General features: G+C 40.4%; 1 protein-coding gene across 1 annotated transcript in view; it reads right to left on the bottom strand.

The window, feature by feature from the left end:
- LOC125458162 (uncharacterized) overlaps window positions 1-26,900 on the bottom strand; it is a 166,763-nt gene that overhangs the window by 56,787 nt on the left and 83,076 nt on the right. Inside the window, exons 6-7 of the mRNA XM_059650811.1 lie at window positions 12,253-12,403; window positions 2,395-2,516 (exon numbers count right to left, since the gene is read on the bottom strand). Of these exons, the coding sequence (XP_059506794.1) occupies window positions 2,395-2,516; window positions 12,253-12,403 (273 nt within the window). The remainder of the gene's footprint in view (window positions 1-2,394; window positions 2,517-12,252; window positions 12,404-26,900) is intronic.

Raw genomic sequence — 26,900 nt, 5'->3', positions numbered from 1 at the left:
TCTTCTACCGGCACTCCAGTGGGACTCTGTTCTTTTCAGTCTGGCAAACGGATACACCAATGTTTTGCCATTTTCACATTCCGATCACTTAACCTGAGCAATCAACATCCTTTCTACCCCAGCATTCCAACACCACCACTACTGCATAAATGCTACCTCCTCCACACTTCAGTTCAGCTCTGAAGAAGAGTCAGCTAAACTCAAAATGTTAGCTTGCTTTCTCCTCTCCCTGACCTGCTGTGAATGCCAGCATTTTTTGTTTCACAGTACAGGATCCAGTTTTTCCTTCTTTTCATATTTGAAAGTGGCCATAGGAGGATCCTAAATTCACTATTTGATTGAAAATCAAAATAAATTAAAACTAATTGTCCTGGATGTAGGGTTGTGAACCTGTTTGCTTTACAAGGGACTAAGTTCTATTGGGCATTTTAAAATTTTATGGGCTTTCATGAATGTAGAAATAACAAAGTGTGGCAAGTAGCATCAGAGGAACAGGAAAGTTGACCTTTTGGGTTGGGTCTCCCTTTCTGAAAATCATGAATGTACATTTCTTAAAGAAACTAAAGTAATTGCTGTAACAGTTATTCAGCCCTTTTAAAAAATCTTAACATGGCTCCTAAGTACAAGGTAAACTGGCATAGTTGGTGTAAGGGCAAACAGTTACGGGTATATGGATGTTAAGTTGACATGTAGCTATAAAAGGACCTTTGGCATTGATACGTGTTGGCAGAGAACTATAAGCAGTTTAGGAGATGGGCAAAGAGGAAAAGATTAGCATGCTTAAGGCATAGGGAGTGGATGGGGTTTTAAGAAAAATGTTGGATGTGCGTTAATAGACATAATATTTTAAAGCCAAGACTGGCTTTTTAAAATGGCCTGTCGCGGTACTCAACAGCCTGTAATCACCTCCAATCTACACCCAAGGTTGCGACCCCAACTCCATGCCCCACCCAGAAGAGCAAAATCTTGCTAGATAGGTAAGTTTCTCCTAAGGCAAGCCCCACATTGACCCAAAAGTGCTGACAGAGTAAAGTACCTATGTTTGCTTACAATACAAAATTAAGTGGAAGTGCAATAGGTGTTGAGAACAAGAGACTGCAAAGCGAGTGACAGATTTAGTAAATGAGGGAGCAAAATTGAACTATTACAGTCTTTTGTGGATGATACAAACGTAGATTAATTCAAACAGTAGTTTGCACTTAAACGGTACTTTTAAGATAGTGAAATGTCTCAAGGTAATTGCGCACAAGGATCAGTAGGGAGTTAAAAGTGTCACTATCCTTATCATCAGGTTTATACCATAAGCGAAGATACTTAGTCTTGCACTGAGAAAAGTTATGAGAGATTAGGAAGGGAGAAAGTAGACTTGTCAGTGCAGCTTGAATTGAACAGGGAATAGCAAATGATCACCAATTTTCTTTTATCTACTATGTTTACAATGCATATGTAAATGTAGTAACAGTGCACGATACAAAATGTTTGGGGTAGATTCAATAAAATAGTATCTGTGCAGTGATTTGTGTGGCCAAAGGGATTCAATTTCAGACTGTCCTCCTGTGTTGTAACAAGTACTTATAACACAGAAAAAATACATTCTGCCTAATGGTGTCAGTTTTTACGGTCTGCGTAAGGTTCCTTCGACTCTACTTCATTTAACTCCATCATACCAACATTCTATTTTTTGCCCTTAATGTACTTATCTAACTTCCCTTTAAATGCATCCAAACTACTGTACCACTTTACAACAGACAGTTCTACATTCTGAACATTCTTCGGTGAATTGCGTTTCTTCTGAATTCCTAAAAAGATTTTATAGTGGCTAGCTTCTATTTATGACACCAACTCATGGTAGCTCTGCAAATATGTAGAATTTTCTCAAGTTACTGCTAGCAGGGTCAGAGGTCAAGAAAATCAGTAAAAAAAAAAGATGCTGCACACCTTTCCAGGCACCTCAGCAACTTGTTAAGCAGCAGCGGGAAAGCAATTCAAGTTTCCAAGTTGACAACAGAGTAATTTTGCACCTGCAATGACTATTTGGCAACAGTGCATGTGTCTCGTACAATAATTTGAAACGTGTCAGCTTAAAGGACATGAATACACAGTCTGAAGTAATCGAGGCCTGCAACTAACATGCACTGAATATTGTGAAGGAGGAAAGCAGCAAGCTTGAGGTCAGCCATATGTAGAGGTTTGTAACAACAAGAAAAGGCCATTGGCACTGATGTCTATGATAATGATCTGAGCTCTTCATCTCTGTTCTCTGTTTGATAGCCAGCTAGCCATCCATTCTGCAACTCCTCCTGACTCAAATACCACAGAGCTCTGTACGAGGTTTATCAATATTTGAAATCTACTCAAAAAAAAACTCATACATTGATCGGAATGACAACATACCTGGTATAACGGTTGAAGGCATGTTTTGAGTTTCTTTTTAGAGATAAACAACTGGTCATAATCTTCTGTCGATTCCAGCAGTTTTTTACTGGGTTTTCTTTGGCGTTTGCCTTCAGTAATAACTGCAATCATACAAATATGGATGGAGGTTATACTTAATACAGTAATGCATGAACACTATCAGGTTTCTAAACATTGGGATATACAACTAGAACTGTTATTTTCAATGAGAGCAGTTAGGAACTAAAGTGGCCTGCAATTAATTTTTTGATCTGAGAGAGAATGAGTAACATCATTAGAAATCCTTGATGCGCTTTTCAACTGTTATTTTCTCCATGCTATGCCTTCCTTTCCTGTAAACCTTGTCAATTTTATTATTTTATTTTTTAAGGCATTTTCTGTAGCCAGAATATATATGCAAGTCCACAGAATTATTTCTGCAATATTGTTAAACTGTACTTGAAACTGCTATCTTTAGTTGCTCTTCCCTCTTTTCTTCATTAATTTGCTCTGACTTTTGAACTATAAGTCTTGACTGTAATATATTGATACACAGCAGGTTACACTTAGCTGTATGTTCCAAGTGGTACTAAAAGTACAGTAATAAAAGTGGAAAAGTGCTCAATTTCCTCTTTTCTAGAGGAAATGCTTTAGCTTATATCTTTGCATCTTAACACAATTTCCTCAAGTTCTCGGAGACGTGTTTCATATTGACACACTGTGCATTAAACATTTCATTAATGCTTTTCAGATAGAAGTATGAACCTGGTATTTTATCTAGTATAGTATACCGCTCCTCATTCAAAGTTGCTTAGTTTGAAATATCTGCTTTGATTTTTCTATTGCATTAAGAATATATTATTTTAACTGAAGTACTTAATTTGAAATACTAGATAATTCAATGTTACATGCTAAAAAAGAGCTTGAACTAACAAAAATTGTTTCACCCCATCCCTTATTATACAGAAAAAATTAGAAGACTGATAAAAAGATAGGGAAAATTTGTTCCCAAACAGATGTCATTCACATTGCATCAACAACAACCATTGCACAACTGAAATAACAAAGATACATGTATTCTTTATGATCTGACGCAGTAATCAAGCAAGAGCATAACCATTGCACTTTGATGTCCACTGTCATTACCATCACCATCACTGATTCACGCACTATCAATATCCTGGATGTTAACATTGACCAGAAACTAAACTAAATCAGCTACATCACTTCTTTGGTTTCAAGGCCAGGAGGTGTGAAATAGAATACTCCTCATTTGCCTGGATGATTGCAGCTCCAATAACACTCAAGAAGTCTGACACCATCCAAGAGAATGCACCTACCTTGAATGGTACCTCATCTACAGTCTTCAACATTCATATACATCGTCACATCCATTGAAACACAGAGGCAGCAGTGTATACCATCTACAAGATAACCTGCAGAAACTCACCAAGGCTCCTTTGACAGGGCCTTCCAAACCCATAAGCCCATCACTTAGAAGGAAAAGGGCAGCAGATTCATAGGAACACCAGCACCTGCAAGTTCTTCTCCAGATCTCACACCATCCTGACTTGGAACTACATCACCATTCCTTCACCGTTGCTGGGTCAAAATCCTGGAACTTCCTCCCTAACAGCACTATGGTGTGTTCTATACCACAAGGACTGCATCGATTCAAGAAGGCAGTTCACCTAGGGATGGGAATGGCAGCCTAGTCAGTGATTCCCATGTCCTAAGTGTGATTAAAGAAATGTAACGGATTAATGTCAAATGGAATAAAAATCAGACAGGATTGTCACTGAGCAGAAACTCAACTGAACGGGTCACTTAAATAGCATAGATACTTGCACAGGTTAGAGATTAGGTAGTCTTCAATAATAAATTCACCTCCTTTCTTCAAACCTGTCACAGATCTTCCTTTCTCCTTGCCCACCCAACCCTTGCTCAAAACCTATTACATCTGTAAGATTTCCCAGTTCTGATGAAAGGTCATCAACCTGAAACGTTCTCTGTTTCCCTTTCCCCAGATACTGCTTGACCCAAGAGCATTTCCAGCACCGTCTATTTATTTTTCAGGCTTCCATGTAGCATCTGACTTTCATTTACCAAATGGTCTGATTTTAGTAAACTTGTAGAATTGGAAAATGAACATCACATGAATTTCAACATTGATTGCACGTGGTGTTCCTACTCCAATCTTATCAATTACATTCTTGATCATTTTCTTAGAGCCTTATCCACCATAGTCCCCATCCATACCACCTCCTAAGACAAACTACTGCCCAATTCAGTTACAACTGGCACATACAAAATTCAATAACCCTCCTTGGTCTCTCTGTTCATCACAACATTCCTAGTTACATAAGAAACAAAAGATAGAATTGCAGATGTTGGAAATCTGAAACAAAAACAAACTGCTACAGAAACTCAGCAAGTCTAGCAGCATCTGTGGAGAGGAAGCAGTGTCAAGGTACCAGGTCTAGTGACTCTTCTTCAGAGCAGGCCTTCTTCTAGTTACAGATCTGCTCAACTACTCTCCCTTCAACCACTGATTTCCTCATCCCCAGTGAAACAAGTCCTTGTTCCCACTAGAAGGACCCTTATATCCTATCCCTCAAATTTAAGAGTAGGGGTGGACAGCCAGTTTAGACAACCAATCCTGATCTTCTTGTTAGCTGACATTACAATTGGATCCCTCTCTTAAATTGCTCACCACCACACTCTTCTTGTTTAAAAAAAAAAGCCCATGACCCAAACATTCTTGCAAACAACTCCATGATTATAACAAGGCCAGCCAGGTTGACCTCACAGAATAGGAGCTCCCTGATTGGACCAGATTAACAGTCCCAATCAGGAGTCCTGGCTGACAGATGTAAACAGGTGTGTCAGACATCCTGTTCACTCAGCGCTGGCTCCGAGGGAGCCGGGTCAGTTGTCAAGGCTTCTCCATGTGTAAATAAAGGGTGACTTGGTTCTGGGATACTGGCCTCTGTGCAGTTATTTTAGTGATGATGGGAGTGGAATGAATGATGTAACCACGCAAAAGCACCTACCAGCTGAAGCCCAACTGGTCTTCAAACAGGTACTACAACTAACTTCGTCATTAGAAAAACATGGCGAGTGGAACACATGAACTGCAGGACATTCCAACTGAAGTGGACACCCCCTGCCAGTCTGACTGAGCCTGGGGAACACCATTTGAGTGACGGTAATTGCATAGCCTCACTTAGACATATCCTAAACAGAGGAAATCTAGGTTAGCCCACCGCAAAACCCCCCCCAAAACAAAGCCATGCCTCCGTCAACCAGTTAAAACTTTCTTCAGGATCAGGGCCAGCAAGCCATTGTAGTTGCTGCAGGTTTGCAGACTCAAAATAGCAAGAGAGTCCCACTAGGCCTAAACTGACAGAGAACTCATACGCCAATATCTGAGAGTGTGGACCCCTGGAAGGTCCACCTACATCTGGTTCGGAACAGTTAAATTGCTTAGCAACATCAAAATCATTAACAGTTAATATAAATATCTGGTTAAATAGTCACCCGGTTCTAATAGAGGTCAATAATGGTGCAGCCTTTCAGCAACTGCAGAACCAGTCTTCAATAAAATTTACTCTGCGCTCCAACCTTTAAGTTTGAACAAGAACTTTTTTGAACTGAGAACCTATACTAAGAAACCTTTATAGATTAAGGTTTCAACTTTGGTTCCAGCATTTTAAGAGAAGCAGCTGGTTCATACCACTGATTGTGGTAAAAGGCTTGGGCCCGAGCTTCTTAGGGAAAGATTCAGCTAGATTGAAAACCATTCAGCCTATCAGAAAACAGCTGTCTGAATGAAGTTCTAACTAAATGCCCAGAAAGATTTTCAGGAAGGTCTAGGGACTATCAAAGGAGGCAAGACAACCTGATGACCGAAACCTCAGCTTTTGTGCTCCCGAGATGCTGCTTGGCCTGCTGTGTTCATCCAGCTTCACACTTTATTATCTTGGATTCTCCAGCATCTGCAGTTCCCATTATCACTAAGACAATCTTCCATGTTGGCTAAGAGGCAATTTTATCATTTCACAAGACCTGCCCTATGCCATTTACCTTGCAGGCAAAAGTAGAGGAAGAAATGTGAAGGCTGGAAAGCAAAGGAATCATCAAACAACTCCGGTTTGTTAAATGGGCAGCACCAATCATACAAATGTGAAGCCAGATGTGTTAATTTGCTTTGCAAGGATTTTAAACAAATAGTAAACAGCTTTTCACAGCTGCTTAAGTACCCAATGCCATGCATAGAGAATTTATACGCAAACCTGGCAGGGCACCAGTCCTTCACAAAGCTGGCTATGAACTATGCATACCTGCAGTTAGATGAAGTTTGTAAGAAGTGTGCTACAATTAATACCCATAAGAGTTTGTACCAATACACAAGACTGCCATTTGAGATATCATCAGCATGTGCAATTTTTCAGCAGAGGACGGAGAACATTTTACAAGGTCTACCCAGGTCGCCTTTAATCTAGATGAATTACTAATATCAGAGAAGACCAAGAAGAGCCCTGAGAGAACGTGGCCATGATCCTTAGGAATTTCTCCCAGGCAGGCATACACCTGCAAGAAGGAAATAACGTGTGTTCCAGAAACCCTGGAAGAAGGAAATAACGTGTTCCAGAAACCCCAAATGTTCCACTTGGATGACAGAGTCGATGACACCAGGTTACAACTGCAGGAAGACAACATGAGGGCGATCAAAGATACCCCAGTTCCTATGTCTGTACTGGAGATTAGGTGCTTCCTTGGGCTGGTGAATTAATTCAGAAAATTCCTTCATAACCTGGCCTCCATCCTGGTACCTTCGCGTCAACTCTTAAGGGTTTGCCTCTGTAACTATTTCCAAGGCTAAGTATAGCTTTCAGGGAAATGAAGAAACAGCTACCGCCCTCTAAGGTCTTGGCACGCTATGATCCCAAGTAAGATCTGGTATTGACAGCCAATGCCTCCCTGTACAGCATCAGAGTGGTATTCACTCATAGTTGGCCAATGGAGAGGAATGCCCAATAGGGTATGTATCCAGGACTTTGGCTAATGGAGAGCATAAATACGCCCACATACAGAATGAAGGTTTGGCAGTCACATTTGGAGAGAGAATACATGTTGGGTTTTAAACAGCATCAGGAACGCCAATGCTGGATACACAACTCCACTAAAAGAAGCTTGGTGTAGGAACCATGAGAATGGTCTTACAAGGGTAAGGGACATGGTCAGCATGAGTCAGGTCCAGTGACATATAAAGTTTGGATATGTACTGAACAAGCATGTAGTAGACTAGATGAAAAGTGTAAATTCATGTAAGCAAAACATCCCTGGCTCAACAATCTTTCTGACTGTTACAGAACTCATGAGCTCTCCCTCTATATTAGACATTGAAGGCACATTGGAATCCGAGAAGAACATGGCAGATATTGTTGCCTTGGTGCCTTTACCATTTGAAGGGAAGAATAATTTTCTTCCGAGATGTTCCGGACACAAGAGGTGAGAGCTGCTGTGTGTTACACACTACCCATATCACCCCAGGCAGAGTTGGAGGAGCCTGACCTGGTGCTAAAATGCCTCAGGAGCAGCTACAAAAAAAAAGGATGGCCTATGTCTTTGGACTCGAGGGAGAGGTATGTAGTGATTGGAACAAGGTCAGCCAGGTGGATTTCACAGAATGAGTTCTCTGACTGACATATAAAAACCGGTAGGGTCAGGCATCTTGAGATAACAAGGTATAGAGCTGGATGAACACAGCAGAACAAGCAGCAGAGGAGCAGGAAAGCTGACGTTTCAGGTTGAGACCCTTGTTATCTCAGATTCTCCAGCATCGGCAGTTCCTACTATCTCTGTGTCAGGTATCCTGTTCATTCAGAGCTAGCTCAGTGTCAAGGAGTCTCCATGTGTAAATAAAGGGTGGCATAGTGACAGGATACTAGCCTTTGTGGAGTTATTTCACAATCGTCTCATTTCTAACCTCCCTTTCCTCTTCCAAGTGTTGTCATTCCTCAAGCCAGTGCCTATAACTCCATATTTTAATCCCTCCATTTCTGTCTCTAGTTTAGTGCCAAATTAGAATGCTATTTATGACTTTGAAAGCTATGCACAAAAGAAAAATGTCAACTGCCCTCTTTAACAGTGCTAGAAACGCAGGTCCTTTGAAATGGTCAACCAGAAGCTCCTTCATCCCTGGGAGTTCTCAACCCACCAATCTTCCAGTTAACAGCCTAACATACTGACCCACTGTGAACAGCAGAGAAACTCCAGATTTGACTGAGAATAGGTGAGACTCATTGCCTGGGTTTGGTCTCACCTGCACCAGAGCTTACTTAGAAAATATCAATATATCAATATTTACAAAAAAAAGGTTCTTAAAGGGTTCTTGTGGCATAGTAGTATCGTCCCTACCTCTGGGTCAGAAAAGCTGGATTCAAGTCCCAACTATTCAAGATGTATGCTACAACGCATCTGAACAGATTCATTTAAAAAAAGAGAGCTGGTTTCTTGGTTACGGTCTTTTTGTACAGTAGTAGCATCCTTCCCTCTAGGCCAGAAGGTCTCGGTTCAAGTTCCATTTGTCTTGAGGGTGCTTCAGAGAATAACTGAGCAGGTTATTTAAAATAAAAAGAAAACGGGTTCCTAGTTGATACATTCTTTCAAAAAAAGAGAGAGCTTGGTTCTACCAAAGATTCATTGGGGAAACTGGGATTTAATGATCTCCTCAGCCGCAACATCAGAGAAACAGCAGCAGCTGAAAGCCAGAGGAGGAGAGAAACATGACTTGTCTACAAATTAAACAGGGAGTCATTTCTGGACTTTCAGATTTAATCTGTCTATACTGTAAAAGAAGTTACGTTTCTGTATAATAAATATGGAATAAATACTTAACAAGAAGAAAAAGAGCAGTGTTCTTGCTCCTGTTAGGCAATGTTAACTATTTGCAACAGTAGTAGACTCACCAACTTTAAGGGCATTTAAATGGTCATTGGATAAACATATGGATTATAATGGAATAGTGTCGGTTAGATGGGTTTCAGATTGGTTTCACATGTCGGCACAACATCGCGGGCCAAAGGGCCTGTACTGCACTGTAATGTTCTAGGTTTTATTTGTTTCATTAGATAACTGAATGATCCTTCAGTTAAAAAGAGATTGGAGTTCTTATGTAATCAATTGGGTCAGTGGTTAATTTGGCAGGGTCACTGAACCTAAAATGTTATTTATGATTTCTCTTCACAGATACTGCCAAGCCTGCTGAGCTTTTCCAGCAACTCCTGTTTTTACTTCTGATTTATAGCATCCACAGTTCTTTTAATTTTTATTTACCTAAAAAAAAGCAAGATTTTCCTCTTGGTGGGAAATTTGTAATTTGTGTTTAAGACAGATTTTTTAAAAAGCTGGATCTTAGAGACATTGTTGGTAATTCGATGATTGGGTGTTTTACTTAATTGGTGATGGGTTATCAAAAAAAAAGGGAAAGTAGGCTCTTTCCCAGTGGTGTTCTGGCTTTTTGACAGGGAAAGAATCACAAACAAACTGAAGTTTGTGCTAAACTATAGATTTTTCTGCTGCCTAATTAAATATGGGTGTAAGTCTACAAAGCAGTCCTTATCCTTCTCTAACTATCTGCAGCCTTTGGCACAACTGACCACATCATCCTCCAACTGCTGTCATCTGGTTTTGTTATTAATTTTTGTATGACTTTTACATGTGGGATAAGGGCATCACAGGTAAAGCCAGCATGTTCTGCCCATCCCTAACTGCCTCTGAAATGTGGTGTTCAGTTGTCTTCTTCAACTGCAGCAGACCTTGTAGTGTAGGTATTCCTATACAGCTAATAGGTGATTTCACGATTTTAACTATCAATAGCAAAGCAACAGCAACAAAGCTGCAAGTCAGAATGGTGCATGGTTTGGAAGGCAACTTACAAGGGATGGCGTTCCTGCCTATTGTTGTCCCTGTCCTTAAAAGGTGGTTGAGATCATAAGTTTGAATGGTGCTGCTGAAATTACCAATTGCTAACTCAGCACCCAGCACTGGATGAGCATAAATTTCCTACAAATAAAATGTTAGGAATACTGACGGTCTTTTAAATAAGACCCTTTCCCTCACTTCTAATTCCATCTAGCAATCTGACATTAAACTAATCTGCTTCCAGCCTTACTATCACATTTGACTGAAATAACCACCATCATGAACAGCACCTATTTGCATCTCTCTAACATTGTCCAACTTTGGCCATATATTATTCATCTGTTGCTGAAACCTACATTCATACCATCGATACTTCCAGCACTTTCATGCTGCTCTCCCACTTTCTACCCTCTATAAATACAAGATAATGCAAAATTCTTCTTCAAAATCAAAGCAAGTTCTGTTCACTGATCTCCCTATGCTCACTGACCTATAATGGCTCTAAACCCAGCAAAACCCAGATTTTAAAATTCTCATCTTTATTTTCAAATCCCTCTTTGACCTCAGTCATATCCTATCCCTTCAATCGCCGTTACACCCACAACTCGAAGATATCTGTACTCCTCTCCAATTTGTATCTCTTCAACATTTTAAGTTTAAATCACTCCATCATTGATGTGATTGCCTTGCCATAGGCTCTGGAATACGCTCCTTATATTTCTCTCTTCAACTCTACTTCACTTTTCTCCTTTCAATAACCAAAAAAATCTCTTTCCTTAACCAAGCTTTGGATCATATTATCATTATTTCCAATATGAGCTGAGGTGTCATGTTTTGTTTCTTCGGTGAACACACTTTGGGCCTTGTTTAATGGGCTACAAATCATTTTAGATAAACATAATACATTACATCAGCTGTGAAAAATAAAGAGAACAGACATTAGCTGCAAAGAAACAATCTAAACAGCATTTTCTTAGTGTATGCACAGCCAAGTAGCTCAGAGTGTATGTTGTCTGTGTAAGCTTCAACCATGTAACGGATGACCTTATGCTGGAGGCAGCAAGAGGTGAAGGTGGAATGGGAACTTCCACCTGCGATAGGGTTTGGGTTAGGGGAGGTAGAAGGGGAGCAAAAACAACGCTCTCTTTAAGACATGTACATGTACTTCATATAACAAACTGAAATTTTACACGCAGCGAAATAAACAGGCTGGTCAGAATCTTTAAAGACTCAGCAACTTTTAAAATACAAGCTGCTCATGGGTACGATACGAGTGTTGAGTTTGTAGCCTGCTAAATAGTAAGAGGGATTGCGGAAATATAGCATTTCCTCACTAATATAAGTAGTTAGTTTAAAAAATGTGCAAATTCAAATGAAACGGAATGGAACAATCCTCCCATTACAAGCAATATAAAAGCTTTATATAGGTTTTGTCGGTGGCTGTCAGAAATAAACAAAACATTGTACCTTGCTAAGTGACTTCAACAAACAAGATAACTTTTAAATTGAACTAAATATTAAAACAAAATAAATGTTAACTCTTTCTCTTTATCTCTTAATTGCTGCCTCTCCCACTCCCAATCTACACAGATTGCAGTGTTGCAGAGGTAAACCACAAGCTAAAGAGGCAGTGAATGTGAGTGAGTTGTCAAGCAGGAGGAGCTGGAGTGGGAGGGCCAGGACAGGTGAGTGACATGCTGGGCTTACAGCAGGAAGGCTGAAGAGTGGGAAAGGCCTTTAGGGAGAAGGAACAGCCGTTCCAAAATAGGGCTGGTAAAGTTGTATGACCCTATGCCACAACTGGCATGAAGCAACATTGAGGTTTCACGTTAATGTTAAACACTGATAGCAGCCCCACTAAAAACATATTAAATCAAACAATTTAAAATACAGCAATTTTGCCTGAGTGCACTGATATGCAATTCTTACCTAGTGAAGAGGACTGCTGTTTCAGTTCTGTAATATTGGGTAATATTTCTGTTCTTTTCCACTCCTTCTGTTTAGCATGATGTTCAATGTTCTGAGCAAGGACCAGCTCATCAACCGGCTGAATACCTTCATTCGCATCCTGTGGCCTTATCTGTGAATAAACATACACAAAGTCAAGAAATAGAAATGCTATGTCACAAAACTTGGCATACAATGTATGCAGAATACAGCAAGTCAGATTGGGGCGGCACGGTGGCTCAGTGGTTAGCACTGCAGCCTCACAGCACCAGGGACCCGGGTTCGATTCCAGCCTCGGGTAACTGTCTGCGTGGAGTTTGCACATTCTCCCTGTGTCTGCGTGGGTTTCCTCTGGGTGCTCTGGTTTCCTCCCACAGTCCAAAGATGTGCAGGCGAGATGGATCGGCCATGTTAAATTGCCCGTAGTTTTCAGGGTGTGTGTGTGGGTTGGTTATAGGGGGATAGGTCTGGGTGGGATGCCTCAAGGGGTGGCGTGGACTTGTTGGGCCAAAGGGCCTGTTTCCACACTGTAGGGAATCTAATCTAATCTAATCTGAAAACTTGGGATAAGATCAAAAAGGTTGGTAAAATTCTATAGGTCAAACAGCATCCACTGAAGAAAAAAAAGTAAATGTTGGATAATTGGCCTCTTAACTCTGCTTTCTCCATTGTTAGAGATCTGTCTGTCTTTTCCAGTAGTTTTAAATGCTTACTTCAGATTTCCATCATCCTTATTAAATTCCTAATAAGGATGATGGAAAGAATGAAAAGCAATATAGCATAAGTGGGATTCTGTGGTTAACTTATAAATAACTACAAATTAGTAAGATTATTTTAAGGCAACAGATTACTGACTGATCATCTTTTGCGAAGAACGACTGAAGGCAAACATAAATGGTCAGGAAATGATTATCTGCCTACGTACTCATGACTGCAAGAGCTGATGGCCATTCAAAGAATGTACATAGAGACAGATTAGCAGTGGAAGTAAGGTTTGACGTGCACATTTTCACTTTTGTAAAAGTTATTCTTTAACATGGTGGGCAGTATTTGTTGCCCATCCCTAAATGCACTGTTATTCTGGTAAACCGCTCACAAAAAGAAAATCAAAAACAAAATATTTTAGGTGTTACAAGACCAATGTTGCAATAATGTGGAAGCTTTAGCCCCACTCAGTCTTGTGGACAAAACTTACAAAAAAGATGACCTTTTGGATACATATTAGAAAGGTCAGAATTAAGATTTTGAATGATGGACATTCATTCCATGGAGAAATGTATGCAACAAAACTAAACATAATTGAACAATGTGTACAAAATTTGCAGAAATGCAAAAATACTCAGGTGAAGTAATCATTTCTAGCAGCCTTGATAGCACAAATAAAGCATTCTGCAGTGCCACGTGCAATGGAGGACTCAGTGATGTGGTGTTTTGAGGTCACCCAGATGTTGGGTACAAGCACAGGTACAGATACTAAGGAACAGTTGCACACTGAAGGAATGAAAATTACACTACTCTAAGCAGAGCTGGGCATTGCAGATGACAGGTTTAGAACAGGAGTAAAAAGTAAAGTTACTATTGTCTTACCAAACCACAGGACTGCTCTTTTATTAGAGAGACCTGACCGGTGGTGGTTCAGCCTGAGGGTCACTACACCTCAAGCAAGGGGAGAGACTGAGAATGAGAATCCTTCACGGTAACCTCAAATGGTGTGGGAATTGACCCATTCTGTTGCTGCCATGTTGTATCACAAACAAGCCATCCAACCAACTGAGCTGACCAGCCAGGCTATGGTAGGAAAATGAGCCCCAGAAATTCCCAGTGAATATTTAACAAGATCCTTCAGTTCTGACTCAAAACATCATTACACAATGAACCATGAGCTTGATTCTCAAAGCGACTGAAATAAAAACAAAATACATCAGATGCTGGAAATCTGAAATCAAATAAAATGCAGGAGAAACTTAGCATCTACGGACAGATGGAGAGTGAACACCAAGTCGATTACGACTCCATCATCAGAGCATCTTGTTCTGTTCTGAAGTCAGACTCAAAACGTTATTTCTCGTTTCTCTCTCCGGAGAATCTGGAGGCTGAAAATACAGTCATAGAGACATACAGCATGGAAACAGATCATTTAGTCCACCTTGTCCACGCCAACCAGATTTCCTAAATAAATCTAGTCCATTTGCCAGCATTTGGTCCATATCTATTTAAATGCTTCCTATTCATGCACCCAACCAGATGCCTCTGAAATGTTGTAATTGTACCAGCTTCTGCCTCAATGTACCTTATTCTATATATACACCAATCTCTGCACAAAAAAGTTACCCCTTACATCCTTTTTAAACTTTTCCCTGCTCACCTTAAACCTATATCCTCTAGTTTTGGACTCCCCCATGCCAGGGAAAAGACCTTGTCAATTTACCCTATCCATTCCCTTCAGAATTTTATAAACCCCTATAAGGTCGCCCCCTCAACCTCCGAACCTCCAGAGGCTATCCTGTCCCAGTCTATTCAGTCTCTCCCTTCTTGCTCAAACCCTCCAATCCTGCCAACTACCTTTTGAATCTTTTCCGAACCCCTTCAAGTTTCATAACATCCTTCCTAAAGCAGGGAGATCAAAATTGCACACAGTATGCTAATTGGGGCCTAATGAACATCCTGCACAGTTACAACATGACCTTTCAACTCCTTTCTCAATATACTGACCAATAAAGGCAAGCATATCAAATGCCTTCTTCGCTATCCTATCTACTTCTGACTTCACTTTCAAGGAACTATCAACCTGTACTCCAGGGTCTTTATTCAGAAAGAGGCCCCAGGGCGTCACCATTAGGTTAGAGGTCCTGCTCAGATTTGCCTTTCTAAAATGTAGTGCCTCACATTTATCTAAATTAAACTTCTATCCGCCACTCCTCAGCATATTGGCCCATCTGATCAAGATCCCATTGTATTCTGAAGTAATCTTCTTGGCTGTCCACTACACCTCCAATTGTGATGTCATCTGCAAGCTTACTATGATAATTATCATTAGTCTAAAGAAATAATAGTAGGCACAAGAAGTTGTAGAAGTTGCAGATTTATTTAATCATATGGCAGGTCGGCACAACATCGAGGGCCGAAGGGCCTGTACTGTGCTGTTATGTTCTATGTAGTGTTAGGTACTGGTTGCACATCAAAGGTATGTCCAAAAAATTGGCTAAACTCTCACCAATTTATTCAATTTTGAGGATCAACATTAGATTAGGAAAGCATGAAGATCAAAGCTGTTTTAGGCTGAGGGATGAGAACTACGGAAGTAATTAAAAGAACGATGATTCCATGCAAAATTGCAAGATAGTTTATTTGGACTGATGTAGTCTCCCATGAGATACTGTTGCTGTTAAGCAGGCATTCTAAAAAAAAATGACAAATTAAACTGGAAACTAGGCACACAGCAACTGCATGTAGAAATTCAGAGGTTCTGCATAACCCTTCTATGATTCTGTGCCATTTATCTGATCAAGTCAGGTTTTATTAAAGGGATCCAATAAAGTTTCTAATCAACATCAAGTTATAAAACTTGGGGAATAAAAAGCAAACTGTTGTAACTCATGAGGGGTATACAAGGCTGAAAAATTAGTGAATAATACTGAATATGTAGGCACTATCACAGAATGCTGTCTTGTCCTACTGTAAGCCCTCAAAGCAGGTAACTTTAATGAGGGAGTTGTCATGAATCAAGAAGTTACAGAACACAGACTAATATCTTCATTTTACACTTTAAAGAAACCAGAATTAGTTCTTCTACAGTAACACATTCTCGCTTGCTCGTCAGCACACAGGTCACAGCCTTCATCAACTGGTAGATTGGTAGGGTTCCATTGACAATGATCTGTGCATGGAAGGTCTGTCATCAGAACAAAATATCATAGGTGATTGAGTTCTGGAGGAACTGCTGATTCAGGATTTCCTCTCAGTCGCTGCAACAAGTTGTTTCCAAAAGGAGGGAACACTGCTTTTTCTACTTGGTTGCATCAGACGCAGTGATGCAAGCTTCTCCAGAGTTTGAAGCTGATGTTAAAAATTTAAGTGCAGGGTTCACTTAGGACCTTTTGGAGTAATACATGCTGAGGACGAAAGTGACAGTAGATGAAGTTATGGAGAAAGGAAATAAAAAACAAAGTGCTAGAGAAACTCAGGCATCTAGAAACATCTGTGGAGAAACAGCAGAGTTTAAGTTTTGAGTGCAATAAGTGGCAACTGCTCTGGCCTGGACAGTTCATGCGAAGAACCATACAGGATACAGTCCCCATCAAATGGTCAACGGGAGAAATCCTAAATTACCTAGTATGCTGGTGACATCCTCTTGCCCTAGACGGAAGTATGATTAATCAAATCCTTTTCAGAGACTTTGCATGTCAAGCATCAAATTTGAAGGCATCATATAACAGTGTCCAAGGTTGGCACTAATTCTGAGGATAAGTTACTGAAGAGGAGAAGGTCAGAAGGAATGAAAAGTCCAGGTAAAGAAGTAGGGGTAATGGTAAGACAGTGGTTATTCAACATTATAAATCATTACGCCTAAATAAGAATCCAATGGATTACAACGGTGATAGAGTCACTACAGAAAGCAACGAGGCACCCTGAGCTTCTCAAACGCATGTATACAGTAACGACTGCCCTGAGAAATCGGGGCAGACGGCGTTAGACTGAGTGATCACGATGCACGGGACAATCTGCTAAAAGTGAACGTAGCGGTGAAATTTGTTTTTTAAAATCATGGGATATAGGAGTCTGCCTAGGAAAAAGTTGTAATGAGTTGGACCACTGTAGTCCATTTAATATGAAGTCAGAAGTCCCACGAAACCAGGATGTAGTCCAGCGGGTTTGTTTGAATTTGCAAGCTTTTGGAGCACTGTTCCTTCGTCAGGTGATGTGGAGGGAATTCACTGCCTGTGCGCTTCTCTCCACTTAGCCTGACACAGGAGACATGCTCTGAAAGCTTGTGATTTCAGGTAAACGTGTCTGCCTAGGAAAAAGTTGTAATGAGTTATCTAACTGAACCACTGTAGTCCATTTAATATGAAGTCAGAAGTCACATGACACCAGGTTGCAGTCCAACACGTCTACCTGAAATCACAAGCTTTCAGAGCATGTCTCCTGTGTCAGGCTAAGTGGAGAGAAGCGCACAGGCAGTGAATTCCCTCCACATCACCTGACGAAGGAAGAGTGCTCCAAAAGCTTGCAAATTCAAACAAACCTGCTGGACTACATCCTGGTTTCGTGGGACTTCTGACTTTGTCTAACCCAGTCCAACATCAGCACCTCAACATCATTTAGTACAGGTGCACAATCAGTATGGTATGGCAGACTGCTCCAGGATTCCGACCCAATGACAGCGAGGAACAGAGATTATACTGCCAAGTCAGTGGTGTATAGCTTGAAACGAAACTTGCAGGTAGTGGCCATATTCCCATTCAGCTGTTGCTCATCTTTTAAAGAAGAGGATGAGAGTTTGCAAAGTGACTCGGAGGAACCTTGGTTAGTTAATGCAAGACCTGTTTCGAAATGGTATACATTGTTGTCACTGTGTTCAGATGGTGAATGAAGTGAATGTGAAATGTGATGAATAGTTTGCTCCTCAAGCTGGCACCATTGTTCTGGATCATACTGAATTTCTTGAGTGTTATTACAGCCTCATCCAGCAGGCAAGTAGGGAGAGTATTCCATCCCATTCCCAACGTGCATCTTATAAATGGTGCTCAAGCAATGGAGTTAGTTGGTAGGTTATTCCAACACAATTCCTAGCACCTGACGTGCTCTTGCAACCACAATCTTTATACAGCTGGTCCAGTTCAGTGAACATCTCTGACCTCATAACGGAGGGAAGGTCTTTCATAAAGCGACTAGGATGGTAAGGTACCACGGTCAGTGTGAAGGAGACTAAAGCTGAATGAGACACAGACTCAATTAATGAATTGGAAATTTGGTTTAAATTGTCAGAGGTACTTTAACTAAAGTTTACTGCAAGAATGAAACACTCCAGAATAAGAGGCAAGTGGGAAGTAATGATAGAGGCATGGATCAAAAGGCCTACCTGACGTGACAACTGGAAAAGAAGTTGAATGGTGAGTAGGATAACGCATATTTCTAGTCTTAAGGTAAGTTCTTTACTTCTTCAGTGTATATTTTTCTCTCTATTCTTAGAAGTAGCCAGCATTGTTTGTTTTTCATAAAATAAGTCATTACTGCAAAGTGCAAACAGCAGGGAATCTGGAGTAATTAATTTATAAATTAAATCAAAATAAGCAATGTTATGACAAGTGATCTGTTATAGCTACAGTATGTGGAAGCCACAAACATCAAGAGCAAATATACCTGTAGTACAGTTTGCAACTCTAGGAACTTTGGGGGAATCCGGGTTGAGCTGTCTATAATGTGCGACTCAAGGGAAGGAAAGTTAGGTGAATACTTTGCTCCAGATAGTGATCACACTTTCAGATTTGGCAATTCAAATTTGGACTGCAGTCAAGGACAGGAGGATGTAAGACAGGTACACAAACCCAGGGAGTTTAATTTGAGAAGTATCAGCCTCTGCATTGTCCAACAGTTATGGGATTTTTTGCAAACAGTGGATGAGTTAGGACTGCAAGGAAGACAAGTAGTCTGACGACAGTGGTGTAGCATGGTAGAGGTAGCTATTCAAATTTTTTTGGGGGGTATGAATAGGAACGTAGTGATGGTAGGGGGCAGAATAAGTAATTAGGGGGAAAAGAGGTACTCAGCTCTGCAGCTACCACGTGCCGTGTTGCCTGTCCCATTTCCAGGGCATTTCTCAGCCCTGAAGGAGAACCTGGGAATGGAAGAGGAGGGATCAGTTGTCATTATCCACATTGGTACAAACAACATTAACAGAAGTAGAAAGATAGTTTTCTGGAAAGAATTTACACTGTTAGGAGTTAAATTAAAAGCAGAACCTCCAAGCTGGTACTCTGGCACAGGGTAAATAAATTCAACAAGCTAAACGCATAGTTCAAAGCTTGACAAGAGTGGAATGAGTTTCAGCTCATGGGGTAGTGGGGTGGATTAAATATGATAGCAAGAAGTAATCTTGTATGAGAACATGTAGAATCCAAATTGGTGGAAGTAAGAAACAACAAAAGGATGATGACAGTGGTAGGAGAAACTCTTGACTCAAACAACAGTGCTAAACACTCAAAGAAATTGAGGCAGAGCTGGTTGAAGTGCAGCTGCAAAAGGAGTTCAGTGGCAACAGGTGAGGAATGATAGCAGATGTTTCAGAAAATAGTCCAATGATTCACAAAATAAAACACACCAACCCTACGAGAAGGTAGAATTCTAGACAGGGATAACCATGGCTGGCTCAAACGAAGGAAGTTAAAAATAACAGCAAATTAAAATAAAAACACACTATGTAGCAAAGATTAGCAGTAAAACACTGATTCGGGTTTTCTTTTATAAGGAACAAAAGATGACTAAATAAAAAGAGGGAGAAAACAAGCTATGATGGTAAACTTGCAAGTAATATCATGATAGACAGCAAGAGCTTATTTAAAAGGCTTCACAAAGCAAAGCTTAGGAAATAATGGAGGAACCAGGAAATGGCATTGAAATTGAATAAATAATTCGTGAAAGTTTTTACGGTAAAAGACATTCACAGCATTTAAAAAATAAGTGAACAATCAAGGAGCACAGAGATAAGAGGAAATAAAGACAATAAGTCATTGGAAAGAAAAGTACTACGGAAACATATGGGCTAAAGACAGAAGTCCCTGGGCCTGATGCAATGCATCAAAAGAACAAAAGAAGAAACAAAGAAAATTGCAGCACAGGAACAGGCCCTTCAGCCCTCCAAGCCTGCGCCGATCGAGATCCTCTGTCTAAGCCTGTCATCTATTTTCTAAGGGTCTGCATCTCTTTGCTACCTGCCCTTCAATGTACCTGTCCAGATACATCTTAAAAGACACTACTGTGTCTGCATCTGCTACCTCAGCTGGCAATGCGTTCCAGGCACCCACCACCCTCTGCACAAAGAACTGCCCACACACATCTCCCATAAGCTTTCCTCCTCTCACTTTGAACTCATGACCCCTAGTAATCGAGTCCCCCAGTCTGGGGAAAAAGCTTCTTGTCTATACACCTCATGATTTTGTAGACCTCAATCAGGTCCCCCGCTCAATCTCAGTCCTTCTATTCCATCCTTAAATATTAAAAAGTAGCTACAGCGATAGTGGGTGTACTAGCAATAATCTTGCAAACATCTTTAGGTTTTGGAAAAGTGCCTTAAGAACAGAAAACTGCCAATGTAATACATTTATTCAATAAAGGTAGGGAGACAAAAAAAGAGCTAATTATAGACCAGTTAACTTAATATCTGGTACTGGGGAAATTACGTTCGTTATATAGGATGTAATTTAGAAATATATAAACACAATATAATCAAAGAGTCAACATGGCCTCATGAAGGGGAAAAACATGCCAAATTTATTCTGATTCTGTGAGGTGACACCAAGCTGGAGAGATAAAGGGAAAGCAGTGGAACTAATCTATTTGGATTTCCAGGTGTTCAGTAAGGAAGCAACACTAGCCTACTTAAAATAAACTCAAGGTGTTGGAAGTAATACATTAACATGGACTGGGTAATTAATAGAAGACAGAATTGGAACAAAGGTTGGCATTTTCAAGATGGCAACCTGTTACTAATAGACTGCCCCATTTTTAGATATGCCAAGTGCAGCTGCTGCTATGCCCTCCAACACTTTTCATTGAACCAGGGAGGATCTCCCAGCTAGATAGCAATGTTACAGTGAAGAGTGTTATTTCAGGTCATGAGGTTATCGATTGGGGCAAGCAAACTCTACTGCTGCAAATTACCCACAGTGCCTCACGGTTGCTCAGTTTTGAGTTCTAAGTCTGTCTCATTTATCACAATGGTCATGCCACATGACTTGATTGGGGGCATCCTTAAATGTGAACACAGAACTAGGTATACACAATGACCACAGTGGTCACTCCCACTAATATTAACAGCCAAATGCATCTGCAACTACGTTAGTGAGGACACAATCAAATGTATTTTTCTCATTAATTCTCTCCCACTTGCTGTAGACTACATCTAACAGCTGCATCTTTAGGACTCAGCCAGTCAGTCAACAGCGATTAAAACAAAGTTACTGGAAAAGCTCAGCAAGTCTGGCTGCATCCGAGGAGGAGAAAACAGTTAACATTTCAGGTCCGGTGACTCTTCCCTCAGAACTGATGGTGGCTGGGAAAACGCAGAAAATAAGCAAGTGGGTGGGGTACAGAGTAAATGATAAGACAGAGCCCGAAGAGAGAGAAAGATAGTTGAACAGTCAAAGGAGTTGCTAACAATCAGGCTGGGAGGGTGAAGAGTTACTAATGGGGACTGTTAACCTGCCAATACACACCCCCTGTTGTTAGTCACTAACAGTTCCCATTAATGCTGCTGTCATTGCAAATGGTCCACCCAGTTTCAACTTTGATGTATGAAAAACTATGGGAAAGTTTGAACATCAGTTAAATGTTCAAGGCAACGGATAATCCAGCAAGTCTGTTTATCATGTCTTTTGAGCAAAGTCTTGGCAGTATAGATCAACTAACATTGGAAAAAAAAACTCCTGTTTTTGCAAGGTGAGAACTCCAAAAAGAAACGTGCCTGAAACCACCTAACGAGCAATACAGACGGGAAACAGTGAAAATGTGTTTAAAATTCAAATGATGTCTTGAGTTTGTGGTGTTGCCCAGTAAGATCCATTGTACTAAAAACAGGTAAGCACAGGCTTACATTTATACTTATTTATGTTAGTATCAAGAAGAAAATCTTACTGGCATCTTCATGATTAACGGTGACAATTTAGAGTGGAACTGCAGAATCTGAGAAAGGTGTTGTAAAAAATTTAAATAGAATCAGAGGCTGGAGGTCAGGCTTTAGGGGCTTTTAAGTTTATACAGTAAACAGATTGCATCTACAGTAACTTTGGATCATTAATCCAATTTAGAGAGAGAGTGTTACTCTTAACCTAGCACAATTAACTGGAATATCACCGAGAAAAAAAGACACCAATCCTGATGCTTGATTGTTTGAATTTACTATGCACTCAGACAAGATCAGTTTGAGTTTTGTTGTATTGGAGCTAAATACTACATTGGAGCCCCTTGAAGTCAAGGATGTTTTGAGGGCAAATAAAACATTTTAAAAAATTAGATGTGGGGAATTGTGTTCTTAAGTTTTCTTCTTGGTAATGGGAAAACAGAAAATTAATTTTTCTTAGTACTGATTCTCTTGTTATTCTTCCCAAATGACATTAAGAGTGCAGCAGCTTACATAATATACGTTCAGCCGGCTAGAAAAAAAAGCAACACTGGCCCTCAGCCTCCTAAACTGAGAAAATAAAAAGTTTCCTTAAAAGTATTTTGGTTACAGAAATACTGATTCATCCAGAAGCTGTTATTCAAATTATGTGTCAAATGTTCTAACACAAGGGGTATTTGAGTAGTGTGCCTACTGAATGCGAAAAATCACTTGGGATAAAGTCACTCACCAAAAAATGAAATAAATTAACTTTACATCATGGTTTCATGCAATATTAAAAAACTCCATGGTCAAATAAACTGATGCAATTCGCTAGATTTTTTTTAATAATAACCAGAAAACAAGAAATTATGTTCCTAGAAGAACTAAAACATAGAAGAATTTTCAAGATATTATTTGTGAACGTTGCTTTGAATAAAACTAGAAAAATTAAGGCCAGGAAGCTGGATATGAGGGGTACTGTACACATTCTTACCCTCATGTTTCACTAGTCGTCCAAGCCAGTGGGGTATTTACAAGTCCAAGTTTTCTTTTTGCTACAGTTTGTTCATTATTTATTTGATACATAAAAGTATGAAAAGGCTTTGTCATTGTTATAAGCCCTGTAACAGATTAAAAGAAATTCAACTTGCAGTTGATGGTTAAGATCTTGCATCTTTTCAAAAAGTTCTTAATGTAACAAATGGCCTAAAAGCACTTGACTTAAGGATGAGATGAACATCCTTAAACAGGGCTGAGTCAGCATGGCTTCATCAAGGGAGATCAGATCTAACAAATCTGTTAGGATTCTTGGAGGTGTAAACAGATTAGACAAAGGAGAGCCAGTGGATGTGATCTTTTTGAATTTCAAGAAGGCTTCTAACAAGGTGCTGCACAGGAAACTGCTAAACAAGATGAAAGCCAATGGTGTTAGGGGCAAGGTACTGGCATGGATATAGGATTGGATGGGCGGCAGAAGGGATAGGGGTGTCTTTTCAGGAAGGCAGCATTTGGCTATTGGAGTTCTGCAGGGGTCAGCATTAGGACCACAACTACTCTCATTCTACGTTAATGACCTAGAGGAAGGAACTGAGGGCATTATTGCAAAGTTGGCAGATGATACAAAGATAGGTGGAGGGACAGTTGGTGTTCAGGTAGCAGAGAGGCTGCAGTAGGGCTTGGATAAGCTAGGAGATCAGTCAATGAAGTGGCAGATGGAATACAATGTAGGAAGTATGAGGTTATGCAGTTTCATAGAATCAGAATCCCTACAGTGTGGAAACAGGCTCTTCAGCCCAACAAGTCCACAGGAACCCTCACAGCAGCCCACCCAGACCCATCCACCTATAACCCACCTAATCTGCCCATAGTGTTCAGGGATGTGTAATTCAGTACGACCAATCCACCTAGCCTGTACATCTTTGGACTACAGGACGAAACCAGAGTGCTCCGAGGAAACCCACACAGGCATAGGGAGAACATGCAAATTCCACGCAGACAGTTGCCAAGATGGAATCAAACCCAGATCCCTGGCGCTGTGAGGCAACAGTGCTTACCACTGAGCCACCGTGCTGCCCTAATAAATTTAGACGTTGTGCTTGAGACAGGTAAAGGCTGAAACTACAACCTCCGGATCTGTAGTCAGGTGCGTTATCCACTGAGCCACTGGCTTCCTGTGTAGGAAGAATAGATGCAAAGTCTCTAAATGGGGAGCAGCTTTGGAAATCTAAAACACAAAGGGGTCTTGGGAGTCCCAGTTCAAGAATCCACTTAGGATTATCATTCAGCGACTGCAACATTAAATTCATTTCAATAGGGTGAGAGTACAACAGCAGGTATATACGGCTGAGGACTGGGCTCTGATCGGGCTTCATTTGGAATATTGGGAGCAGTTTTGTGCCCATGTCTGAAGGGGGAAATGTGCTGGCCTTGGAGGGGGTTCTGAGGAAGTTCACAAGAATGATCTCAGCAATGAAGGGCTTGTCATATAAAGAGTGGGTGAAGACTTTGGTTCAGAGTTCGGAAGGATGAGCATGGAACCTCATTGAAACTTACAGAAAACTAAGAGGCCTGGACAGGGTGGACATGGAGAAGATATTTTTCACTGGTAGGAGAGACTAGGACAGCTTCAGAGTGAATGGACAACCCTTTAGAAATGAGATGGAGAGATCTATGTATCTGTGGAACTCAGTCACAGAAGCTTTGGAGACCAAGTCATTAAATGCATTTAGGACAGAGACAGATGAGATTTTATTAGAAAAAGGGTAACAAAATCTGTGGGGAGAAAAGGAGGAAAATGGGGTTGAGAAACATGACAACCTAGCTTGTCCAATTGCTGCAAATAAGTCCCTGTCTTCAACTAGCCCACAAGATCAAACTTCCATTTTGATGTGCTACTTCCAACCTTGGGCTTGGATCTCTCTCAAGTTCTCTCCTACTTGCCTTCTCATCAAGTTTATCTCGTCCATATCATCATTTGCAATCTCAAACCTGTGCCCAATTTGCTGATCACAATCTCTTTCCCCATTCACTAATATTTTTAAATTGGCTCTATTTGGGTATTCAGTCTTTTCCTCAAATCTGTCAGATCACCTTGGACACTTTTCTCTACTGGCAAACCAGCAGCCCATTTCCCTTTCCTTTCAAAACTCCTTGAATATACCAATTAATACCAATTAATGTCTATTGCCTCTAACCTTCTGAATTTCATCTCTCCAATAAACCCTTGCCACACTATTGTATCAAAAATTACATACAATGTAACAAAACCAAAGCAAAGCATCCTACTTTATTCCTCCTGATCTATTTTGCAGCCTTCGATAACAAACCCCTCCAAACATTCAGCCAAGTGGGATGCATCTCACCTGTTTTCATTACCACTTTTTCAGTCAATCATCTTCAAAAGGCTCATCTTTCTATATTCCCACTTTTACCTTGTGTCCCTGAAGAATCTCTCATCTTCTGAAGGAAAGGTGAGCAAGTTGATCCCACAAATCATTAGCATTTAAAGGGGCAGCTATGTTGTTGAAACATAAGTTTGAGGGTGATTGACATGGTAGATACTCTGTCTGAGATTAGATTAAGGTCAGCAGACCTTCTAAGAGGCATAGTTTTAAAAAATCAGGCTTCTTCTATTTAAGATATGGAAAAGGAGGAATTTCACCTTTTTGGCAATTCAGACAGATTTTTATCTATGAAAAGGTAGTCAAGGATAATGGTGGGATAATGGTGGGCTGGCTTATATTTGACCTGAAGTTGAGCTTCTGATAGTATATCTGGGCTGTCACTAAGATCTTTCTATTCCCACATCCAAAACATTGCACAACTCTGCCCAGCCTCCGCTCACCTTCTGAAAAAAGGCTGGTGAGGATTTCAGATCCACAGGCTCTCAAAATATTTGTGGTTCTCCAAAACCAACTTTTGCTTTCAAATCCACAAAAAAAGCAGTTGAAATTGCTGGATGTAATCAAGCTGACCAAAGGTGATGAAAATTGGAAGAAACTTATGGGAAAGCAAAGGCCACAATATATGATCGACAACTGAAATAGGAATTATAAATTTAGAACACTTGGGAAGCATCTTTGTCATAAGCTATGTATTTCCACAAAGCTATCGGAGCTAGAAGAGCAGTGGTAGAGAATACATTCTCCAAAAGTTCAGCATAGAATTGGAAAGAGCTTTTAAGAAGGATACTGCTTTACTGAGTCTTGTTGGGGGTGGTACTTGAACTGAGAAAAATAGACGCTGAAAGACTAGAAAGTTGTGAATTGTGGTTCTGGAGAAAAGTGAAGCAGGTCAGCTAATGGACTTCCTGAGGAAGTGGTGGACGCAGGTACAATTACAACGTTTAAAATTTATTTATCCATCCAAACGTCTAAGGAAAGTTTGGAGAAACGTGGGCCAGGTGCAAATAGGTTGGACCTGTTTATTTTGGGATAATGTTCATCATGGACTCGTTGGACCGAAGGGTCTGTTTCCGTGTTGTAGGGCTCAACAAAGAACATCACAGAACACAGAGGGCAGGAAAGAACATTAAAGAATATCAAGAAAAGGTGACAATGCTGTACCAGCTGCATATCTTAAAGGATGAAGAACACAAAGAATGGGTGAAGGAAAATTAGATGGTTATAGTCAAAGAGGGAAGATTGTAATGTTAAACAACTTGAATGCCAGGCTCCTAAGGGCAATTAAAAGGAAAAATGCAGATGACTGTATGACATGGATAAGAGGACAGGGTCACTTGTGCAAATCTTCACTACAACAGTTCTGATCCCTCAGCAGTCTGAAAAAAAAACACGCTTTGCTACCAGCA

This window comes from Stegostoma tigrinum, chromosome 13 (assembly GCF_030684315.1).
Source record: "Stegostoma tigrinum isolate sSteTig4 chromosome 13, sSteTig4.hap1, whole genome shotgun sequence".
In the NCBI taxonomy this organism is placed as follows: Eukaryota; Metazoa; Chordata; class Chondrichthyes; order Orectolobiformes; family Stegostomatidae; genus Stegostoma; species Stegostoma tigrinum.
This window is presented reverse-complemented; position numbering and strand designations above follow the sequence as displayed.